The sequence below is a fragment of the Lycium ferocissimum genome, chromosome 3, assembly GCF_029784015.1.
Source record: "Lycium ferocissimum isolate CSIRO_LF1 chromosome 3, AGI_CSIRO_Lferr_CH_V1, whole genome shotgun sequence".
In the NCBI taxonomy this organism is placed as follows: Eukaryota; Viridiplantae; Streptophyta; class Magnoliopsida; order Solanales; family Solanaceae; genus Lycium; species Lycium ferocissimum.
Window position 1 is genome coordinate 37,255,269 of NC_081344.1, and position 23,373 is coordinate 37,278,641.

The 23,373-nt window shown below is 34.8% G+C and overlaps 1 protein-coding gene and 1 pseudogene across 1 annotated transcript; one reads left to right on the forward strand and one right to left on the reverse strand.

Annotated features, from left to right (window-relative positions):
- The first annotated feature begins 13,452 nt into the window (after positions 1 to 13,452).
- On the forward strand, positions 13,453 to 15,712 carry LOC132050206 (small ribosomal subunit protein uS7-like; annotated as a pseudogene).
- Positions 15,713 to 17,123: 1,411 nt separating this feature from the next.
- Positions 17,124 to 17,899, reverse strand: LOC132051114 (18.2 kDa class I heat shock protein-like). The gene has a single exon (XM_059442393.1). The coding sequence runs from the start codon at positions 17,611 to 17,613 to the stop codon at positions 17,140 to 17,142; it is 474 nt and encodes a 157-aa protein (XP_059298376.1). The 5' UTR covers positions 17,614 to 17,899; the 3' UTR covers positions 17,124 to 17,139.
- Between the last annotated feature and the right edge of the window lie 5,474 nt (positions 17,900 to 23,373).

Below are 23,373 nucleotides of genomic sequence, written 5' to 3' on the forward strand. Positions count from 1 at the left end.
CCACATCTCTAGCTTGAAGCTAGTTAGCTTGATCGGATCCGAGGGTGAGCTTCTATCCCTACCATGCCACCTAAAGATCTCTCTTTTACGGATGTCTACTTTCATTCCAGAAATTATTTGTTATTATATTTGAAAATACTTCATTCTTTAGACATTGTTGGTTAGAGTCCTTGTACAATGACTTTCACATTTTGGGGGTGTAATAGTTAAGACTTCTGCACTTATATTATTTATTATTTATGACTTGGTCAGACTATTTATTCATTCACATGTTCATTGATTTTTTAAGTATAAATGATTAAAGAAGTTAAAATTGGCTAGTGATTAATAGGTTAATGGGTAAGGATTCGCCTACTAGTGATGATAAGGGAGGTTCCCGCACGATCGGTAATTTGGGTTGTGACACAATGAGTGTATAAATGGATACTAAGTTCTATAAATTGTTGGTGTCTATGTGTTACTAATTGGGAGAGATCACTTGTCACTATTAAGGAAGGTTACCCCGCAGGTTAGCATAATTATTCCAAGGTATATTTAATTTCTGCTATAAATTGTTGAAGTTATTTGCAATATTCATTCGGTTTTTCGTTCTTGTCAATAAAAAGGGTTGCATTGGGCGAGTTCAAGCTAAGGCATGATAGTGTTGCACTAGTCAAGGGCATATTCTATGATATTGATTTGATTTAGTAGCATCACTGCATATATTCTCTTGTATTTATTGAACACTGCATAGAGCGGAAGGTCTGAGTAAATAACAGGTGTACTACCCGATTTTATGGCCGAGTTGGGTTGAATATGAGGTACTACTTGATAATCAATCATTGAAAGTGATGTGGCAAGATATATATATATATATATATATATATATATATATATATATATATATATATATATATATATATATATATAACGGACATTTGATAGGGGGTGAGGATGTGACCTAGATTATGGGCACATTTGACAAGGTGTGAGGATGTGACCCAGATTATGGGCTTGTGATCCGAGGTCAGTTCAGGAGCGAGTGGTACATGGACACCATGGGTCCCCTGCATGTTATGACTATTGGGCAAAGACACCAATTAGCATTATGTACAGTTTGTGTATTGGGCCATTGCATTGCATTACATACCTTCATATCCTCATGCTTACATGCTGTCATTCTATTATATTTGCATTTTTCATCTCCTATAATTGTGTTGAACTGTCTGAGGAGTTCTGATCATGCATGAAGGTTTTGGCATAAGAATGAATTACTGAGTTCCATAATTTCTGTGTATAATTTTATAGATTTAGTGAGTCACAGTGTTTGGTGAAAGTGTGTTGAGTACATTTCCGTGGACGCATCATACCCTAGCGAGTGAACCAAATAGAAAACCCTAGGGCTAATAATCAGAGGATAGACGTTAAGGGAATTGATGAGATAAAGACTAATTAATTGGCCCTAAAAGAAACACGAAGTAGGACTACACTTTGACTAGTCGGATAGTTGGTGTTATTATGGTAATAAGGGAACCGGAATAATCAGGAGTTAGAGAGGTGAGTTCGTACCGATGTAGCTGTCTATAATTGGAGTCTTGAAGGTGTATGTTGACTTATCTGTTTATCTTGTTGATTTTATATTGTGTTGCGTGAACTAATCTTAGTAGACCTATGATGCTTACCAGTACGTGTGGTGTACTGATGCTTACCAGTACGTGTGGTGTACTGATGCTACTCTTACTACATCCTTTTTGGGTGTAGACGTGTTGCTGGTTATTACTTGAAGTTTCTCTTAGTGGATTTCCGGACATATTCCTACAGCCTTGCTCGTCTCATTCCAGGCAGAGGCTGTGTCGTTTATTTTGGTTTTGTTCTCTGTAATAGGTACTCTTGTACCTGTCTAGACTAGATCCCATGGAACTTTTCAATTTTCTTGTATTGATAACAGAGTCATTATGAATCTTTATTTTAAATTGTTATCATTATTTATATTACTGGTAATAAAATTTGTTTGAATATTGGGTTGGTTGGTAAGGGTTCACCTACTAGGTAATAATATAATAGGTGCCCGTGCGACTCATAATTTGGGTCGTGACATATGCGGGCGGTAGTAAACCTTAAATTTGTTGTGCTCATATTAGTGAAGAGTTTGAGAAAATTCCCACGTTGTAGGTCATGGTTTTTTCTCCCTTGAGAAAGGAGCGTTTTCACACTAAAATACTTGTGTTGATTTACTTTCCGCAATTTATTGCTCAAAGAACCATGTTATCATTATATATATGTGTATTCCCATGTATATTTATATATTCGTTCACAATTACACACGTAACATATACACTGTCTATACAAAGAAAATATATACAACATATGCTTAATGCAGCTGTAGACAATGAAAAGGAGGTGGCCATTAGTACTAGTTTTCGGCGATGTATTCATCATCTTCTATTTGTTGTTGTTTTTGTTCCTCATCTTCTATGTAACGTATAGTTTGTTAATTTTTGTTGTAGTTCATGGTTAAGTGGTGGGGTAAATAAGTGGCTGCTATAGACTGAATGAAATTGTGTGTCCCTTTTTATGCCATTCTTTGTTTTGTGTCGCTATTTTTAAGAACTTTGTTAATATAACCTCCCATCTTGTCCTTATTTCTCCTCCTCCTTCTTCTTCATGCACCTTTTTGCTACTTCCTTCTCCTTGTTTTTTTAGCACACAATTGTTTCATTATTACTTCATATTGATAGAGCTGTGTTTATCCTCGTGTCAGGAATTGATCTACTTTATAAAGTAGGGGTGCCACGTCACCCACACGCTTCGGCTAAAATTCTCAGTTAGATATATGTTAAAAATGGATACATAAATAGAGTGGCACCCTCTATCAATGGCATATGAGGTCTAATGGTTCAGCTTCCGTGTTGAAGACTTTTGCATATTTGCTTTATAGCCTAATTTGATTCACTACAGAAGCGTACTGAGTGTTTTTTTTTTTTTTCATTTTTCTACATATTGGTATTTCATTTATTCTGAGGTGGATCCTATGGCCAGAAAAGTATGTTTCTCTTTCTTTCTTCTTTTTAAATTTCTTTACATCTCTCGTTTTGCTTCTAGCATTATATCTTACTTTCTTCTTTTTAAATTTCTTTACATCTCTCATTTTGCTTCTAGCATTGTATCTTACTTCATAAGCAATTTATTTTGAGAAGTACCTGATTTTAGTTAATGTATTTTTTTTTTTCAACAGAACTGATATTCATTGATTCAAGTAGTAGTCAAAGCCTCATTTACAACCCAAAATGGAAAGTTTTCAATCCAAGAGGCTTCATGAAATAAGGACGAAGCTAACATAGCTAATCTATGACTATAAGTATTAATGCATCTAATTATATATATAAAAATTACATCATCTAGATACCGTCTGAAATGCCAGATATCCTCACATACATTAATTACATCCCAAGTGGGAGCTATTTCCCTATTAAGCATTTGGGTCATAGTTGATGAGTCTCACAATATTTTTATATTTTTCCATCCTTTCTCCACCGCAACACAAATTGCTTTTTGAATCGCCAGCGCTTTAGCTATCATGGCTTTTCCAACAAAATGAATTGGACTACCATATGCATGAAGCGCATCACCATTAGCATTCATGGATACCATTTCAATACTCATTTTTCGAGTAGTTGGAACCATACCTGTATCAACATAAAGCAACACATTTTCTGGAGAAATAGTTAGTGGAGTGGGGTTAGTCACAACCTATCGCTTCGGTAACATACCATTTGTTCTGTTCATCTGATTTGTAAATTCATTAAATTCAGATAAAGCTTTTGATAAAATTTCAGAATCACTCCACAAAAAGGAATTAAATACATAATCATTTCTTGCTTTCCAAATCATCCATAAAATAGATACTGCCAATTGCAATAAAGTGTTAGTATCCGAAAATTTTCTAGTATCCAAATATAGATTGTACCACCATGCTGAAAAATCAGAAATATGGGGAAAATCAGGCCAAAGGATAGGACTTCTTTTCCACACATGAATGGATCTTAAACACTTGAAAAACATATGTTCTAAAGTTTCAGGCTCCAAACCACAAACAGGACAAGTTGAATCAATTGTCTTAATTCTCTTAGCAAGAATGTTTCTAGTTGATAGAGTATTCAAAATACATTTTTCTAAGAAGTGTTTTAACTTGTTTTTATTTTTCAGGGACCAAAGATGATTCTAGAAGGATTTAGGAAAACCTTGGGAACTACTTTCAGGTCGACTAGCCACATTTCTATCATTTGAAATGACAAGCTTAACTACGTGATAACCCGACTTTACTTCATATTTGCCAGAGTTTGTAAAGTGTCAAATAAGTCCACCATCACTTCCCTTGAGAGATATTGGAATGACTAGGATGGTATTGACATCATCCTTACTAAATAAAGCATTCAAGAGTTCTGTATTCCAAGAATTAGTATTTCAATCTATCAAGTTTGAAACTTTTAAATTCTGTGAAACACCGCTAGTCACACTAAATGGGTAAAAAGAACTATCTCTTGGCAACCACGGATCCTTACAAACTCTTACTGATGAACCATTAGAGATTTTCCATCTAACCCCTTTCAATAAAAGTGGCTTCTCCAAACCCAAGAAGTATACTTATGAGCCTATACATATAACAAACTCTTCAACACTCGGATAACTAACAAGTCAGGTTCAGTCAAAATTCTCCAAGCTAGTTTGGCTAAAAGAGTCATATTAAAATCTTTTAAGTCCCTAAATCCTAAACCACCACTAAATTTCGGTTCACAACGTTTTTCCCAACTTTCTAAATGCATTTTTCTCTTCTCATCAGTTTGACCACACCAAAAATTTGAAATTATACTCGTGATTTTCTTACATAATCCACCAAGCATTTGAAAAAAAGATAACGCATAAGAAGGGATAGCTGCTAGAAAAGATTTTAGTAAGACCTCCTTTCCGGCCTGACTCAAGAACTTTCCTTTCCAACTCTTTATTTTAGACAAGATTCTACCTTTCATAAAAGACAAGATTTTAGTTAATGTATATTTCTCTCTTTTTGATGGTATGATATTAGTTTATATATCGAAGTATAATCTGAGGCATATATTTTATTAACTTTTGAAATAAAACTGAATGACTTGATTAATAGATATTTTAAGCTAATTCTCGAAGATTGAAATTCAAAATTTTAGCTTCGGAATAATAGCCATATAACTTGACAATTAAGATGAAAAAACTAATCCAACAACAGTAAAGATAAATTAATCTAGTCAAATAAAAATAAGCTAAGCTACAACTTAAGCAAAATTTCAAATTGGAGCCGCTCTTTTATAATTAAAAAAAAAAAAAAATTGGAACTTTTATTCTAAAATACTAATTATGCGCGTTAAAAAAAACTAAAATCAAACTTATTTGCCTATTTGTGAATGAAAGAACTTATTGAATTAACTAAAAAATTAACCAAACTGGCACATTGTTCCAATTAGGTTTTTATGGCTAATGGCAGATATACTGTATACATAAAATAGTGATACTTGGAGCCTTCGAATCCTAGTTCTGCTCGTGATAGTTGTATATGCAGGTTCATAAATCCCAATGACCCTCTTCTTAGATTTATTAGTACAAACGACACAACTTAATCAATTTTTTGTTCATTTTTTATGCCCTGTCCTTCTATTTTTTTTTTTTTTTTTTTTGATGGGTCTCCCTGTAAGAAAATATTTTGGATCCTGTAATTGGATGATAATTTATTTAGTAAAAGAACACTACTCTACCCTATTTAATACTTTCACATTTTATAAATTACAAAAAAGAACTTAACAAGAAATTAACATTGAAAGAATGATAGAATTGACAATAGAACAATACAACAAAGGTTTTTCATCCGAAAAATTTATGAAAATTTAATAAGATAGGGAGGATGAATATAATCCAAAATTTAGCTTGTCTAATAGAATTTGTGAACTATAGAACAACACAAATAAAATTTGCCTATTTGACGAAACCTGTGAATAATTTAATAAGATATGTAGAATAAAGATGGTGCCAATTTTAGCCCGTTCAACAAAACTTGTAAACAATTAAATAAAAAATAAAAATAGAATTTGACTTGTAGACAAATTTTACAATACCATATTTTAGATGTTCGGCAAAATTTATGAACAAATGAATATACATAAAATTTTCATTCTTGGGATTGTGTAGCGCCAAAGATATTTTTACAAAACTTCCTTAAATGAATACAAATTCTTCTTCTTCGAAGTATGAGATCAATCAGGATGCTTCTTTCGAAGAACATATCATTTATCTAGGAGCCTAACTTTGCGCTTTGTAAATACGATGCACCTTATGAATGCTAAAGTAATAAAATTGACCTTTATTTATCAAAAAAGATATTGTAAAAGACTTTTAAACATATTGGAAATGTCCCCTTTGAAATTGTTGAATCTTTTGTACACAAAGTTCATGCAACTATGGGGTAGTAATGCCAAACTTCAATTGCTATGAACTTCGAACTTGACTATGCCAACTTCAAACATTCAGATATGAAGTTAAGCTTCATTCAAATAAAAGTTCAAAATCAGACATACGAGTTAACTTCAAACTTGCAATGTCTGAAGTTTTAAAATTTACCCCCAATATCTTAACTTTAGTCCCATAATATTTGAAGTTGATTCTAAAGCAGCAAAACATTAAATACTTTGTAATTTTCGATTATTCTTCAAATAATGGTGCTTCAAATGAATATCTATGCACTTGATCCTCTAGTCAAAACACATAATGAGGTGTCGTCATAATTTGGTATCTGAATTACCCAACTGAAATAAAAAAATATATTGTTCAATACTTAAAAAACAAGAATTGCGAAATATTGATATCGTGCAAAAATATATACTAACTTCTTAACACATATATTTTATATTATAAGCATGTCATATTTGACATTGTCACCAAAAATTTGGTCTATCTGCATTAACGTTGACATTCAACAACCAAAAAAAAAAAAAAAAAAAAAAAAAAGTTGACACTAATTTATTAAAACAAATATAGATATCAGAAATCGATAGTTCATTCTCATGTCATTGCTTGATGAATCCAGATAAAATATTGCGATGATGAGAAATTAAAATAAAACTTTTAAGTTGTTTAAAGTTTTTTCAATGTGAAAGATCGGCCCAAAAAAGGATCATTACATCCAGATCCAGTTCAACCGCAAATTTCGTTTTGCATAGCCTTTTAGATTTCTATATTTATTTCATATTTGTTTCAGAAAAAAAGTTTATACATGATCACACATATCTTTCCTCTAACTCACTCTCTAGAAAATTGAAAGTTCGAGAAAACACTTTCTTGAATTTATATTTTGTCCAAAATTCTTTTTACTTTTGAAGGACAGAAGAATTTTATAATTCTCTGTCAAAAATGGACAAGTGGAAGTTACCGAACCGAATAAATCAAAATTAAAAGGAGAAAAAATTGAACCATACAAAATATAATTAGGCACGATACTACTAATATTACAATTTTAAAAATGTTATAAATACATCGTGTTGTGGATGTCCATTCAAATATACAGTCAACTGAATAAGCTTACAATTAAGCGGGCGAAGCTAAATGCCTTTACGAAAAGCCTTGCGGTGCCCTTCCTCGAGCTTGTAATCACAGCAGTTGCAAGTAGCTCAGCAGATAGCTTGCAAGTAGCTCAAGCGAGGGCGACTTACTGCCGCAGCTCGAAAAGCTCGAATCGCTTCTTTTCATCTATAAATAGGACATCAATTCGCCTATTTGTATATCGACCAAAGTTGAATAATATATCGGTCTCTCTCTATATACTTGTCTCTGATGTATTTACTTTATAGTCTTTATTTTATAACACGTTATCAGCACGAGACTCTGCCTACTTTAAAAGCTTCGAAGGTATAGTCTTTCTCTTTCTTAATTAATTACAAATCTTTCTAAACGTGAATTTGTTGCGCTGGATATATCAGGCAAAACCTACCTGTCTTGGGTACTTGATGCTGAAATTCGTCTTGATGCGATGCGTCTGGCAGACACCATCCATAATAAAAATCAGGCATCAAATCAAGGCCGTGCCAAGGCAATGATATTCCTCCGCCATCACCTTGACGAGGGCTTAAAATTGGAATATCTCACTATTAAAGATCCTCTTATGTTGTGGAATAATTTAAAGGATAGATATGACCACCTGAAGATGGTCATTCTTCCACAAGCACGTTTTGATTGGATCCATTTGAGGCTACAAGATTTTAAATCTATCTGTGAGTATAATTCCTTAATGTTTAGAATTATATCTCAAATTCAATTAATGTGGTGAAAATATCAATCGATAATGATATCTTTTGGAGAAAACTTTCTCCACTTTCCATGCCTCGAATGTGCTCCCGCAAAGAAAGAATATCGAGAGATAGGGTTCAAAAAGTATTCTGAACTAATTTGACATTTTCTTGTAGCTGAACAAAATAATGGGTTATTAATGAAAAATCATGAAAGTCGACCTACTGGTTCTAGTCCATTCCCTGAAGTGAATAAGACTAACTTTCACCAAGCTAAGCATGGAAAAGACCGTGGCCCCAATCCTTGTCATGGACCTAGCAGTGGTCATGACCGTGGTCGAGGGAAAGCTATAATCATGATGATCGCCTTGCACCAAATAAATCCCTTCAAAAGAAGGATGAAAAACATGAAGCGGTGAAAAGGAGAAACCCAAAAGATAAATGCCACAGATGTGGTGGTAAAGGGCACTGGGCACCTGCTTGTCATACGCCAAGGCACTTGGTTGAGCTTTATCAAGCCTCCCTAAAAAGGACAGAAAAGAATGCTGAAGCAAATTTTATTTCTGAAAATAATGATGACTTCATGCATTTGGATGTAGCTCATTACTTTGCACTCCCATAAATAGATCCTATAATCAGAGATGAATTTGTAGAAACTTAAATGTTTTAATTCATTTTGTTTGTATTATCTAGTATAATCATGTTAATACTTAAAGTTAAGTCATGCTTTGTTTTAGTAATCTGGTTTGTACGGTTATGAGTCTTGTAAATCAAGTGTAAATCATGTTTTGGTAATAATATTTACTATTCATTTTGTGTATATTTTTTCATTTTGAAGAAAATATGGACGTTCCTCAAATATTCTTTGGATCAATGATCGAAGATATTTGTGTGATTGATAGTGGAACAACGCATGCCATATTCAAAGACAAGAAATATTTTGCTTACTTGCTTAAAAAAGGGGAAAATATTACTACGATTTCTGGTAATTCAAAACTGATTGAAGACTCTGGAAGAGCTGCTATATTTCTGACTAAGGGGACGAACCTTATTATAGAAGATGCATTGTTCTCTTCTATATCCCCAAAAAACTTGTTGAGTTTCAAAGATATCCATCGGAATGGGTATCATGTTGAGACATTAAATGAAATGAATGTTGAATATCTTGGTATTACCAAGAATGTCTCACGACCGAAATATGTTTTGGAGAAATTACTAACTTTGTCTTCCGGCCCGTATTATGCGAAATTAGTACGGTTGAAGCACACTCTATCGTAAACCGAAGTTTGCCGATCGATTCAAGTACTTTTTGTGCTTTGGCATGACCAAATGGGTCATCCCGGATCAATAATGATGAGGCGAATCATTGAAAATTCAAATGGGCATCCACTTAAGGACACGAAGATTCTTGAAAGTGGTGAATTTTCATGTCTTGCTTGTCAAGGCAAATTGATAACAAGACCATCGCAATGAAAGTCGGTATTGAATCTCTGCCCCGCCTTCTAGAACGTATACATGGGGATATATGTGGACCTATTCACCCACCTTGTGGGTCATTTAGATATTTTATGGTCCCAATACGCATCTTCAAGGTGGTCCCATGTGTGCCTCTTATCATCTCGCAACCTGGCGTTTGCGAAATTATTGGCACAAATAATACGCTTAAGGGCACAGTTCCCTGATTATCCCATTAAGGCTATACGTCTTGATAATGCTGGAGAATTTACATCCCAAGCCTTTGATGATTATTGTTTATCAGTTGGAATAAAAGTTGAACATCCTATAGCTCATGTTCATACTCAAAATATCCTTGCGGAGTCATTTATTAAGCGCCTGCAATTAATAGCAAGACCACTACTTATGAAAACACGGTTGCCCACTACTGTATGGGGTCATGCCCACTACTGTATGGGGCCATGCTATCTTACATGCAGCATCACTTATTCGTCTCAGATCGACTCATAATAATAAATACTCTCCGTCACAATTTGTATTTGGCCATGAACCAAATATTGCTCATCTCCGAATCTTTGGTTGTGCTGTATATGTGCCGGTTGCACCACCACAGTACACTAAGATGGACCCCCAAAGAAGGTTAGGAATATATATTGGGTTTGAATCACCCTCTATTATTCGCTACCTTTAACCTTTGATGGGAGATTTATTCATTGCTCGATTTGTAAATTGTCGGTTTAATGAAACGAATTTCCCACAATTAGGGGGAGAGAAAAGGGAAATCAAAAGACAAATTTCTTGGAAAGTTTCATTGCTCTTTCATTGTGATCCACATTCCCCTGTTTGTGAAATGGAGGTCCAGAAGATCATCCATTTGCAGAAAATAGCAAATCATATGCCGGATGCATTTACTGATTTGAAAAGGATAACTAAGTCGCATATTCCTGCAGAGAATGCGCCTATCCGAATTGATGTCCTAAAAGGACAGTCTTCTAGTGCCATAGCTTCTGAATCCCATACACGTCTGAAGCGTGGAAGACCATTGGGTTCCAAGGATAAAAATTCTAGAAAAAGAAGCATGAAAAATGATCAAAATGACACTAGAAAAGGATCTCATGGTGAGATTCAAGATTTGATTAATCCTGATACTCCTGGAGATATCAGTAAACCCGAGAGTCAAGTGAATAAAGAACTATCATTAAGTTCTACTGGTGATGAGATAGATTTGAATCGATCGGAAATTATGGTGGATAATGTTTTTGGATAATGTTGCATTGAACATTCTGAAAGGCAATAAAGATCAGGAATCTCAATCTATTGAAGAATGTCGACGAAGATGATCGTCCAAAATGGCGAAAGAGCCGGGGCAATCGAAATTGAACTCACTTGCTAAACGTGAGGTTTTTGGACCGGTAGTCCAAACACACGGGTGTAAAATCAGTTGGCCACAAATGGGTCTTTGTGCGGAAAAAATGAGAAAAATGAAATTGTGAGATACATCCTTGTTGCACAAGGATTCTCTCAAAGACCTGGTGTCGATTATGAAGAAACATATTCACCTGTTATGGATGGCATAACATTTCGATATCTCATTAGTTTAGTTGTACATGGAAAATCTTGAAATACGTGTAATGGATGTGGTTACAGCTTATGGCTCACTTGATAATGAAATTTATATGAAAATTCCAGAAGGATTTAAAATGCCTGAAGCATTTAGTTCAAAGTCTCGGGAGATGTATTCAATTAGATTAAAAAGATCATTATATGGTTTTAAACAACCAGGGCGCATATGGTACAATCGCCTTAGTGAGTACTTAATAAATGAAGGTTATGTAAATGATGCCATTTGTCCATGTGTTTTTATTAAGAAAACAAAATCAGAGTTTGGTATACTTGCTGTTTATGTTGATGACATAAATCTCATTGGAACTCCAGAAGAGTTCCAAAAGGCAATTGAATATTTAAAGAAAGAATTTGAGATGAAAGATCTTGGAAAGACAAAACTTTGTCTTGGTCTGCAAATTGAACATTTAGCGAACGGAGTCTTTATCCATCAATTTTCCTATACTGAGAAAGTTTTAAAATGATTTTACATGGACAATGTACATCTATTAAGTACTCCTATGGTTGTTCACTCACTTGAAGTGAGTAAAGATCCATTCCGATCTCAAGAAGAGTATGAAGAGCTACTTGGTCCTGAAGTACCATATCTTAGTGCCATTGGTGCACTTATGTATCTTGCTAACGCTACAAGACCTGATATAGCATTTGTTGTTAATTTGCTAACAAGATATAGCTCTTCTCCTACACGGAGACATTGGAACGGAATTAAGCATATACTGCGATATCTAAAAGGTACTATTGATATAGGTCTGTTTTATGCTAACAAAGGTAGTACAGATCTTGTTGGTTATACAGATGCAGGTTATTTATCTGATCCACATAAAGCTCGATCTTAAATAGGTTATTTGTTTACATGCGTAGATACTACTATATCATGGCGATCTACAAAGCAGTCAATTGTTGCTACTTCTTCAAATCATGCTAAGTTAATAGCTATTCATGAAGCAAGTAGAGAATGTGTGCGGTTGAGATCATTGATAAATCTCATCAGAGGAAGAACATGCCTGAAGTGTGATTCCAAAATACCCATAGTATTCTATGAAGACACTGCTGCATGCATAGCCCAATTAAAGGGAGGATTCATAAAAGAAGACAGAACGAAACACATTTCACCAAAGTTATTTTTCACACACGATCTCCAAAAGAATGGTGATATTGATGTACAACAAATTCGTTCAAGTGATAATCCTGCAGATTTGTTCACTAAATCTTTGCCGACTTCAACTTTTGAGAAGATGGTAAACAAGATTGGAATGCAAAGACTTAGACATCTGAATTGTGGTCTTCATCAGGGGGAGTAAACTATGTGCTGTACTTTTTTTTCCTTAACCAAGGTTTTGTCCCATTAGATTTTCCTGGTAAGCTTTTTAATGAGGTATCTTGTAATGCGCATTACTAGATGTGTACTCCTTTTCCTTCACTTGGATTTTTCCCACTGGGTTTTTCCTAGTAAGGTTTTAACGAGGCACATATCTATTAATAAACATCCAAGGGGGAGTGTTATAAACACACCGTGTTGTGGATGTCTATTCAAATATACAGTCAATTGGATAAGCTTACAATTAAGCGAGGCGGTACTACAGTAGCTCGCCTGAATAGATAATATAGCTCAAGGCTTTGCGAAAAGCCTGCAGCAGCCTTCCTTAGGCTTGCAATCAGCGGATTACCTTGGTAAGTAGCCGACGGATGATGCGAAGTAGCTCGAGCGAACTGCCGAAGTAAACTTGCAAGTAGCTCAAGAGGCGGCTGCCAACGAACTTGAAAGCCTCGCGAGCTGACTTTCGAAAGCCTCGCGCCTCTTTTTCTCTATAAATAGGATGTCGGTTCGGTTTATTTGTATATCGGTAAAGTCAATGAATAAATAATCGATCTCTCTATATACTTGTTTCTAGTATATTTACTTTATAGTCTTTATTATATAACAAAAAATTAAATTAAAAAAAAAGTCGAAATATTTCAAACTGAGGAACACCCCATTGGGAGAAAACAAATTGGAGCAAGTTGAGTGAAGAAAACTGGGCCAAAAAGGCCTTAGCCCAATACGTAAAATGGAAGGGGTATTTTGGAAAGTATAATAACTTGTTTTCTGGGTTTAGGGTTTTTCTTCTTCTATGATTATCATCATCATCATCATTATAAGCCTCTGTAAAACTCCTCCTCGTCAAACCCCCCCACTCGTCATTCCCATCCCCATTGAGGAAAAATGGAAGCAGGTGCAGTGGTAGTGGAAAACCAAAATCCCCAGCAAGAAAAGCCTCACACTGATGTTATGCTCTTCAATCGCTAGTCTTACGACGAAGTTCAGGTTTCCCTCTTTACTTTATTCTTCTTCAATTGCATTACTGCCTATTCTTTTGGCTAGGATTGATGTTTCAAAATATGCTGTATTCTTTTATTCCTAGGGTGATTTTTGTATCCTAACCTTCATAATAATTCCCCATTTCGGTTTGTAAACTAAGGGATTATTATGGTTGTTGTTGTCTTCTTTACTTGTGCTTGAAACCAACTACACATAAGAGATGGTAAAAAGTGCTCAAGTATTCAAACCCTTCTGTTTTATCTTATTTTACTAGAACCTAGGAGAATAAATGTCCTAGAAGATGGTAAAACTAATCAGTTGTGGCTAAATCTAGTGATTGTGTCCAATTTTTACCAACTATTTCAAAAGAAACTGCTTGAATTGCTAAAAGACTAGAATTGGGATAAACATTTGGAATTTTTGGTTTCCAGCGTTAGAATTTTTTTCTTTAATTAGATAAATGCTAATGGTAGCATAGGTGAGATGACTTGTTGGTCCTCAAGTTCAATGCAATGAGGAATTAACCGTGGTTAAGAAACTATTTGCTAAACTTCTTAGGTGTACCTATCAAATATGGCTTGATCTTCTTGTTCAAAGAGATATGCTCTGCTTAAATTTTAGCAGAATAATGTTGGTTCCAAAGGCAAGTTCAGTCTGTGTTCTCTTGAATTCTCTCTTAATGTTGTTATCTCATGTAGATCAGTGATATTTCTGTTGAGGATTACATAACTACTACTGCTAACAAGCATCCTACATATACGCCACACACTGCTGGGAGGTACCAAGCCAAGCGATTTAGAAAGGCTCAATGCTCGGTTGTGGAGAGGTTGACCAACTCACTGATGATGCACGGAAGGAACAACGGGAAGAAGTTGATGGTTGTTCGTATTATCAAGCATGCTATGGAAATTATCCATCGCTTGACTGACTTAAACCCAATTCAAGTGATCGTTGATGCTGTTATCAATAGGTTTAGAGATTATTTTTGTTTTTGCATATTTATTAGCTTATTGCTGAGACTTCTAGTTAATTAGAAGATGTGCATACCATGTCTTTTTCTCATATCATTTGCATGTTGCGGCATGCTTCAGACGGGTGAATTTATAGCCTTTGCACCCATGGTCTCTCCACAAAATTTGGTATTTTATGTACATAGTTAATGCTAATGTTGATCTAATATTAACTGTTGGCACCCATGCTCCAAAAAAGCTAAATGGTGGTGTAAAGCTTAGTTATTTACAAAGAGGAACAGGGATCAATTGCCACTTAACGCCTTTTTTTCCCTTTCTCAAGTGGTGCACACATGTCCAAGAAATCCTAGATCCGCCTCTGGCTTCAGATACTTTAGTCTTTCTCATTTTCCCTTTTTGATTTCATAACCATTCACCTGTATATGCAGTGGACCAAGAGAAGATGCAACTCGTATTGGTTCCGCTGGTGTTGTGAGGCGATAGGCTATTGATATTTCTCCACTCTGTCGTGTCAACCAAGCAATATATCTCCTCACAACTGGTGCACGTGAGAACATCAAGACATAGCCGAATGCCTTGCAGATGAACTTATTAATGCTGCCAAGGGATCTTCCAACAGGTAATCTTCCTATTGCCATCTTTTACCTTCCTATATTCCTTTATGAATGCAACTATCTTCTATGCCTACCTGACTTTTTCTATGTACGTGCAGCTACGCTATCAAGAAGGAGGATGAGATTGAGAGGGTCGTCAAGGCCAATCTTTAAGGGTTCTTTTCATGCACCATGGATAATTCCCATTGGTTGGACAGTTATGCTTTGAGATGTCGTTTGTTTTTTACCTTTAGTTACAAGAATGCCATTTTGAAACTAGTGATGAGTTTTCTGTTTAGAAATTACATCGGTATTGAATTACTATGGGGGAATTTGTAAGGTAAAATTGGGCTTGCGCGGTTGCTGCTATGCACAGTTGAAATGTCTGGTGGTTGCGTTTCTATTTTGTTCTTTATCATGCTTTTGTTCGCACAGGTTGAACAGCTAAATACAATCCAATCTAGTTGGTAATGACTCGGACATTAAGCTCTCCTTTTTAGAGTTCTTAATAATTTTTATGGCTTAAGATGTACGATGTTGTTTCTATTTTCATGTAGTTACGTCTAATGTGTGAATTATAAAGCGATAAAAGTAGTCTGGAAACAAGATCTTGGTAATGTTTGGACGGTAAGTGTTTGTGCAGAACTTGCAAAGTTGTGAACTTTGAAAGCAAAATTGTAAAAATGTAGAAATATTTTGGTTATAGAAGTCAATTATTTTACTTAAGTGTAACAAGTCATGTTTGAGTCTTCGGAACATTCTCCCATTATCTTCAGTCGTCACCATTTGACGAAGAATTATATCCTTTCTACATAAATCATTGGAAAAAAAACATAAAAACCATTGCTTGGTGAGAATGAATATAATTCGATTGACTAAACATTCACTTAACTTTAAATTTCTTGAAACAATGTCAAAACTTCATTTTGAGATGACAAAATTAATACAATTAAGGTTCTGTGGGATATTTACTCTACTCCTCAATTCTACTCTTTTAGAAATGCAACAAATTAAACTGAGCAATCAGTTAACCTTGTTCAATGAGTGTCGTTTCTACTGTCTTAGCTGATTTTTAAGCTTTTTGTAATACTAGTTAGTTTGAGCTTTCAAACAAAGGAATTAGTTCCTGGTTGTTGAGCATTAAGTGTTCGCAACATGGCTATAGTTTAATGATGAAATTTTTTATCTTTGGAGAGAGAAGTAGTGATGACTTGGAAAATAAAACTAAACATTTGAACAGCTGGTGTGCAATTGACAAGATTATAACGTGTCAAGCTACAAATACTGCAGTACCTTGTCATCCAAATCTTCCTAACATGTTTGTTTTTACCAGCAAGAAAATGGAAAAAGGTTGGTATGCAGTAACGTATGAGGTAAGTTGGTATAAAGTAAAATCTAAATTCATACATTCTACTGTTCTCAGAATTATTATTGTGTGAAGCTACGGCAGAGAGATGTTCCACGATATTCATAATAATGTGAAGCCTTTTGCTTAGAAAAGAAGGTACAAACTTGAACTAATACATCCTTGTGTAAATTCTAAACGCTTGATTCATATTGTTCTCGGTTGGGTGAAATTCTCTCACTAAGATCACATTTCGTCTTTCTCCTTACAAGGATTTATGATCAGCAATTGCTAAGCCGCTAAATGGTTTTATATCAGTTGACAAAGCACATTTTCATGAAGATCATTTCTTTAATGGACAATACAATAGAATGAAACAGAGAAACAACAACTAGTATTAAATATATGTTTATGGAAATTATTTGCTAATAGAACCTCTCACAACATTTTCTTGATTACAACTGTAAGTAGAAGACCCAAACCCACAGACAATTACACAGACACATAGTTCAAACAAAAAGACATTGAGAAAACAAACATCATTGACAAGGGACACATAAGCTGCACTTGTTTAACCAGAGATATCAATAGCCTTCACCTCAGGTTTCTTCTCTTCTTCTTTTGGAAGAGTCACAGTGAGCACTCCATTCTCCATCGCAGCCTTAATTTCCCTCATTTTAACATTCTCAGGCAACCTAAACCTCCTCAAAAACTTACCACTACTCCTTTCCATACGGTGCCATTGATCGTTCTTCTCCTCTTGCTCTTTGCTTCTCTCACCGCTAATCTGCAAAATTCGTCCTTCTTCAACTTCGACTTTTACTTCTTCTTTCTTAATCCCCAGAACATCCACTTTGAAGACGTGGGCTTGTGGGGTTTCTTTCCAATCGATTCTTGCATTTGCAAAAGCAGAGGTTTCACGAGCACGAGCAGATGATAGGACATTGGCAATTGGGAAGCCCTCAAATGGGTCCCATACATCGAGGGAAAATGGGTCGAAGATGTTGCTCTTGCGACCACCAAAAAAGCTTGGAATCAGAGACATTTTTGAGAACTTTGATTGAAGAAAACAGAAACAGAAGATGTATAAAGCTTGATTGATTTTTGGTTTTGAGTGTATGTAGTGTTTAATTTGACTTGCTTTGATGATTTGCTGATGATGACTGAGACAAGGTGCGGTGATATTTATAATGGAGAATTGGATAGTATAAAAAAAGCAGACGATGAACCAAGAAACTTATCCAATTCGAGGCTAATCTAGGATGTTCTTCAGTTAATTTTTGGACAGGAATATGGGCTTCTACTATACTGCAGAGATTTTTTTTTTTTTCAAATCATGGGACGTTTGATCCTTATTGGTGAATTTGAATAATGGTCCTTATGAAAATTATATTTGACCCTAATAGTAAATAAATTAAAATATGAGTTATTGGTCCGAAAATCGTATGTGACCTTAATAAATAAATTAAATTGTGAGTTATTGGTCCATTTTTATGTAGATAATAGGTTATATTTAAATTATTGTTAAGTTATAATTATTATCATATATAGAGTAATAAAAAAGGGATAATTAAATAATTTTAACATTTATTGATTCATTGAATTTTTAAAAATTGACAAGCGTAAAGATCAAAAGTGCATACTTCAATTAATTAAAAGTTTAATACATATCATGTTCCAATTTCTAATCTAATCATGGTCGGTGCTCGTGGCTTAGTTTGACTAAGCCAACTTTATTAACTACTAGTATAAATATCCGCGCGATGCACAGAAAGTATTGGAGAAAAAATATTATAAAATTATATCTTATTTACTTGATCATATTACATTTTTTATTTAGATTGTTGAATAGAAAAATCTGATAAGAGAAAAAGTTCATGTTTTGGAAATTTAAACCATTTGATACACGATAAGAGAAAAGCTTATTCGGATTGTTGAATAGAAATATATGAATAATTCTATTGATCTTAAGCTCTTCCGACTATCTCATTTATATTTCTTGTGAATAATATTAGTCACTTATTTTAGATCCTTCAAGGAAAGAAAAATTATTCTCAGGAATAGGAAGACTTATAATTTAACTTCTAAAAAGACAACCTTTTAGTTTTAAACCTTAACCAAAGAGGATAAAATTTTATTCCCTGAAAATGCCGTTTTAAAAATGTATCCTTTGATGACAGAAATAAGAATGTTGCAGTATGTCCAAGGCCTCTAAGGGATTATATATATATGAATAAGTTATACTATTTCAGTTTGCATAAACAGATATAGGAGGCCACATTTATCGAAATTCAGTTCATCAAATTGGTAATCATTTGTAACATTTTCTTGCATAATATCGAATGTATCTCTTACAAAGATTGAATGAATTAAAATTCTTCACCTAAACGCGTGTTCGTTTAGATTTCTATCAAATTTCCTCTAAATGTGAATTCATGTAAAGAGTTGTAATTGTACTTGAAACTATAATTTTAAGTCACATCATTACCATTATTTTCAAGAGAAAAGATATCATTTCACCTCTGAACTTGGCACGAAAACTCACTTTAGCAACTAAACTTAAGTTGTATTTATGTACCTCCCTTAACAACTTTCATTTCAATTATTTACAACCCTGAAAAAATAATATCACTCTCACAATGTGAGGTGTATTACAATTGCGTCACGTCATTGCCACGTCATTGCCACATCATTGCCATGTCAACAATTACCAACCCTTCATTTTTTCTCTTTCTTCTTCTTTCTCCTCATCCTCACCCTACTTGTAGCAACCACCACCGTCGCCGCCGCCGCCGCCACCAAAAAAAATTTATTATTATTACCAGTCCAAATTGGACGAACTGCCCTTCAAAAAAAAAATCATCACCATCATCTTTAAGCCACACCCACCACCACCACCATCATCTCCCCACCAAATTTCATTCAATTCCTTCTCAAATTAGTCCCACTTACACTCAAATTCGTCCAAATTGGTTGTTTTGGTTGTTATTATTGGCCATAAATAATTGGGACGAGCTGCCCTTCAAAAAAAATAAAAAATCATGACCATCATCTTTAACCCACACCCACCACCACCACCATCATCTCCCCACCAAATTTCAACCAATTCCTTCTCATATTAGTCCCACTTACATCAAATTCGTCCAAATTGGTTGTTTTGGTTGTTATTGTTGGCCATTATTATTATTATTATTAACAACCCCATTTCTTCCATAACCATTATTCCATAACTTTATTTTTGAAAGAAAACAAAAATCAAAATCAAGAAACCAAAAAATGGTGAAAATGGAAGGAAAAGAATGATGAGAATATAGAGAGAAAGAGGGATTTGTGAAGAAGAAGAAGAAGAAGGAGGAGAAGGTGGTGGGGGCGTGGGGTGGGTGAAGAAGAAGGTGGTGGGGGCGGGGTGGGGTGAAGAAGAAGAAGGTGGGGGAGGGCTGTGGGGTTATTTTTTAAATGTATATTATTTTTATTTTATTTTTTAATTGTATATATATATATATATATATATATATATATATCAGCGGGTCCACCTTTTTGTGTTATTTACTCTCTTAATTTTTTTTTTTGGCCACGTCAGCATCCGGGGTTGTAAATAATTGAAATGAAAGTTGTTATGGGGGGTATATAAATCCAACTTAAGTTTAGTTACTAAAGTGAGTTTTCGTGCCAAGTTCAGGAGTGAAATGATGTCTTTTCTCTATTTTCAATCATAAAGTTTATTACTTTTACCAACTTAAAATCAATTTTAACCTATTTTTAAACTTATCAACGATGATTTACTCTCAACTCAACTATCTTCTCAAAGTTTAGAATTTACTATCATCTGAGTTCTCAACTTCCCAAATTCTTTTTGTACATAATAGAGTTCTACCCCAAGTAACATAAAATGAAAAGGCAGTACAAACCCACACTTGATATCTTTTCTTAAAGAACAAACAAGTCATATAAGCCAAAATTCTGAATTTAGTTGATATATAATCATACTAAATAACTTACAGATAAAATTGTTTTGACATTGAAAAAATACAAAGAAAAATTGTTTAATTGCTACTAATTCAAATAATACTCAAAGTTAATCAGTTGAGAACTGCGAAATCCTTTCTTGAGTTGTCGCCTTCAACTCCATTGATATCTTCCATTGTTATACTGCTCAGACCTCGAAAGGGATAAGCTGCAGGAAAGAGAGATCAATTCAGCTGTCCCACATGCTAAAAACATTAACATCAGGAATGAAAATACTGAATAACGAAGCAACAAAAATACTAATGGAGAGGAGAGAAATTCAAGAGAGAAAAGGGTTGACCTTTAGACTGAAACTTTCATAAAATTTCAGGGAATCCAACAACATCTACCGCAATGGGGTTTTCATTTTCAATTATAAATTTGAGGAATGTAACCATAAAGAGTAGAATCAAGAGATTCTAACTTAAAGGAAAATTTAAATTGAAGTTTGAGAGAGGGAAAAAAAAAACTTGTTGATGGGTACTCAATAAAGCGTTGCATCAAATGAATAGTATAGAAGCTGAATTCTAAAAGAGAAATAAACCCAACTTAGTGATTGTGAAAAACTTGAGCATCAAGATTCATTTTTCTATGTCTTTTATCCACAAAAAAAAAAAAAAAAAAAAGTATCACGATTAGGTACAACCAAAGCTTTGGAGCTTCATGAGTACTACTTTCTGTCACGTCATTGCTAAACATCATAAAGGAACAGTAAAAGTTAACTACTGCTATTTTCAGATGATATTCATTAGGATAAGAAATGCAGCTGATCTACTAGTACGAAATGCTAATATCAACAATACCCATACATTACGACTATAAAAGATAAGAATTACCCTGACCCCATAGCTAATGACAAATAACTAAACTGGAAGCAATTGAATAAAAGTAGCTAAGAGTTTTTAACCAAAATGTGATAGCCCTTCAAGCTAATCAAAGTCATTTGTCATAGACCTTTAGTTTGTCACCAAGCTATCAGCTGAGAAAGGCTGACGGACTTGACAAACATGATCCTAGAACCTATGCTAAATGGAGAGGGATACCAAGGCCAATTCTCTAAATCTTGGTTAGAATCATCATCTTCCTCCTCTTTTTGCTCTCATCTCTATATCTCTTTTTCTCTAATTAAGCGAATAGTGGCATGTATATAATCAAGAGCAGAACCTTGTACATACCAATCTTAAAACAACAATATTCGAAAGGAATGACAATATCATTTTCAAGTTTCTCAAAGGCGTTTTCAATAATCTCAAGAAGCAAATCATTTGCTAGCTCTTCTACCTCTACTTTGACTTACAGCTACACCATAAAGGAAAAGAAAAGAAGCAAAAGAAAAGGCAACAACTTTCATCACAAAGGTGGTAAACCACCCACATATATAATGTCACGACCCAACCCCGTAGGCCGCGACTAGTGCCCGAGCTGGACACTCGTATACACCTGATAACTATAATCGTCCACAACTAGCATAATAAAGAACTTATATATAGAATGACATGACGTCGTCTCAAAAACCGTCGCATATATATACATATCACAACAACACGTATCTCGAGGAGTTACAACTTTCAACGGATAACATCGTATATAAGCCGTAAGCAAGGCTATCATAATATAGAGAGAACGTCCCGACCATACACGAGCCGAACAAGGCTATCATAACACACACAAAACATGTATATATATATATATATCGCAAGCGACAAGGCTGCCACTACACACAACATCCCAAAACATATACATATACGCGAGCCGACAAGGTCGCGCACTACGAACGGGAACGCCCCAAAACATAAGTCATACGGACACCATCGAATGTAAAGAAACTATACACGGCCCCCGTACATATGTCCTACGTACCTCTAAGTAATAACGGTATCATATGACGGGACGGAGACCCCGCTCGTACCCACTCGGATAAACACATATATACAACAAGAGGATGTACCAAAAATATAGGCTCCGAAACAAGGAGCACTCCAAGATAGCGTAATAGATATCCTAGGCTGGCGGATCACCAAAAGCGAGCGTCGTACTGCGGGTACGAAACGCAACCCCCGAAGAGTGGGGTCGGTACGAAATACGATCGAGTATATAAGCATGAAATACAAGAAACGATTATATACCGAAATAAGAAGTACGAAAACGAGTACGATAACCGAATACGAAAATGCTTGCTTTTGAAACACAAATCATGCGTCAATATCATATGTCATATCCGGCCTATTATAGGACTCGGTGAACATGGTCACCACCCGTCTTTGGCGCCGCATAACACACGGATACTTCGAACACGACGCATAACTCCGTATCACGGCATAATTCTGTATCACAAAGATAGCTCCGTATCACAACATAGCACCATAACACAACATAATACCATAACACAGCATAACACCATAATATATAAATATCGTACCCGGCCCTCTAGTGATGGACTCGGTGAAAGATGTAATAGCAGTATGCACGAGCAGAGTAGTGAATAACCATATACATATAAATCATCTTTTGAGACTCAATAGATAAGTAGACTAACCAACGCTCGAGTATCGGACGATAGTCATACTCGATTTTTGAATATCATTATGAACTATATCAAAATAAAGCCTCGGGGATCATAGACATGTATCAAATTTATACGAAACAGCTTATGAAAGTTGTGGTTATTAGTCATTATGAAGTCTTTCAAGAATAGGAACTTTTACGTATCGTTTACTATCCAATCACATAGAAACTCGAGGGCAGTAGCTCGACTATATTAAGAATTCTAATATCAAGAAGTGAATAAGAATCATAAACA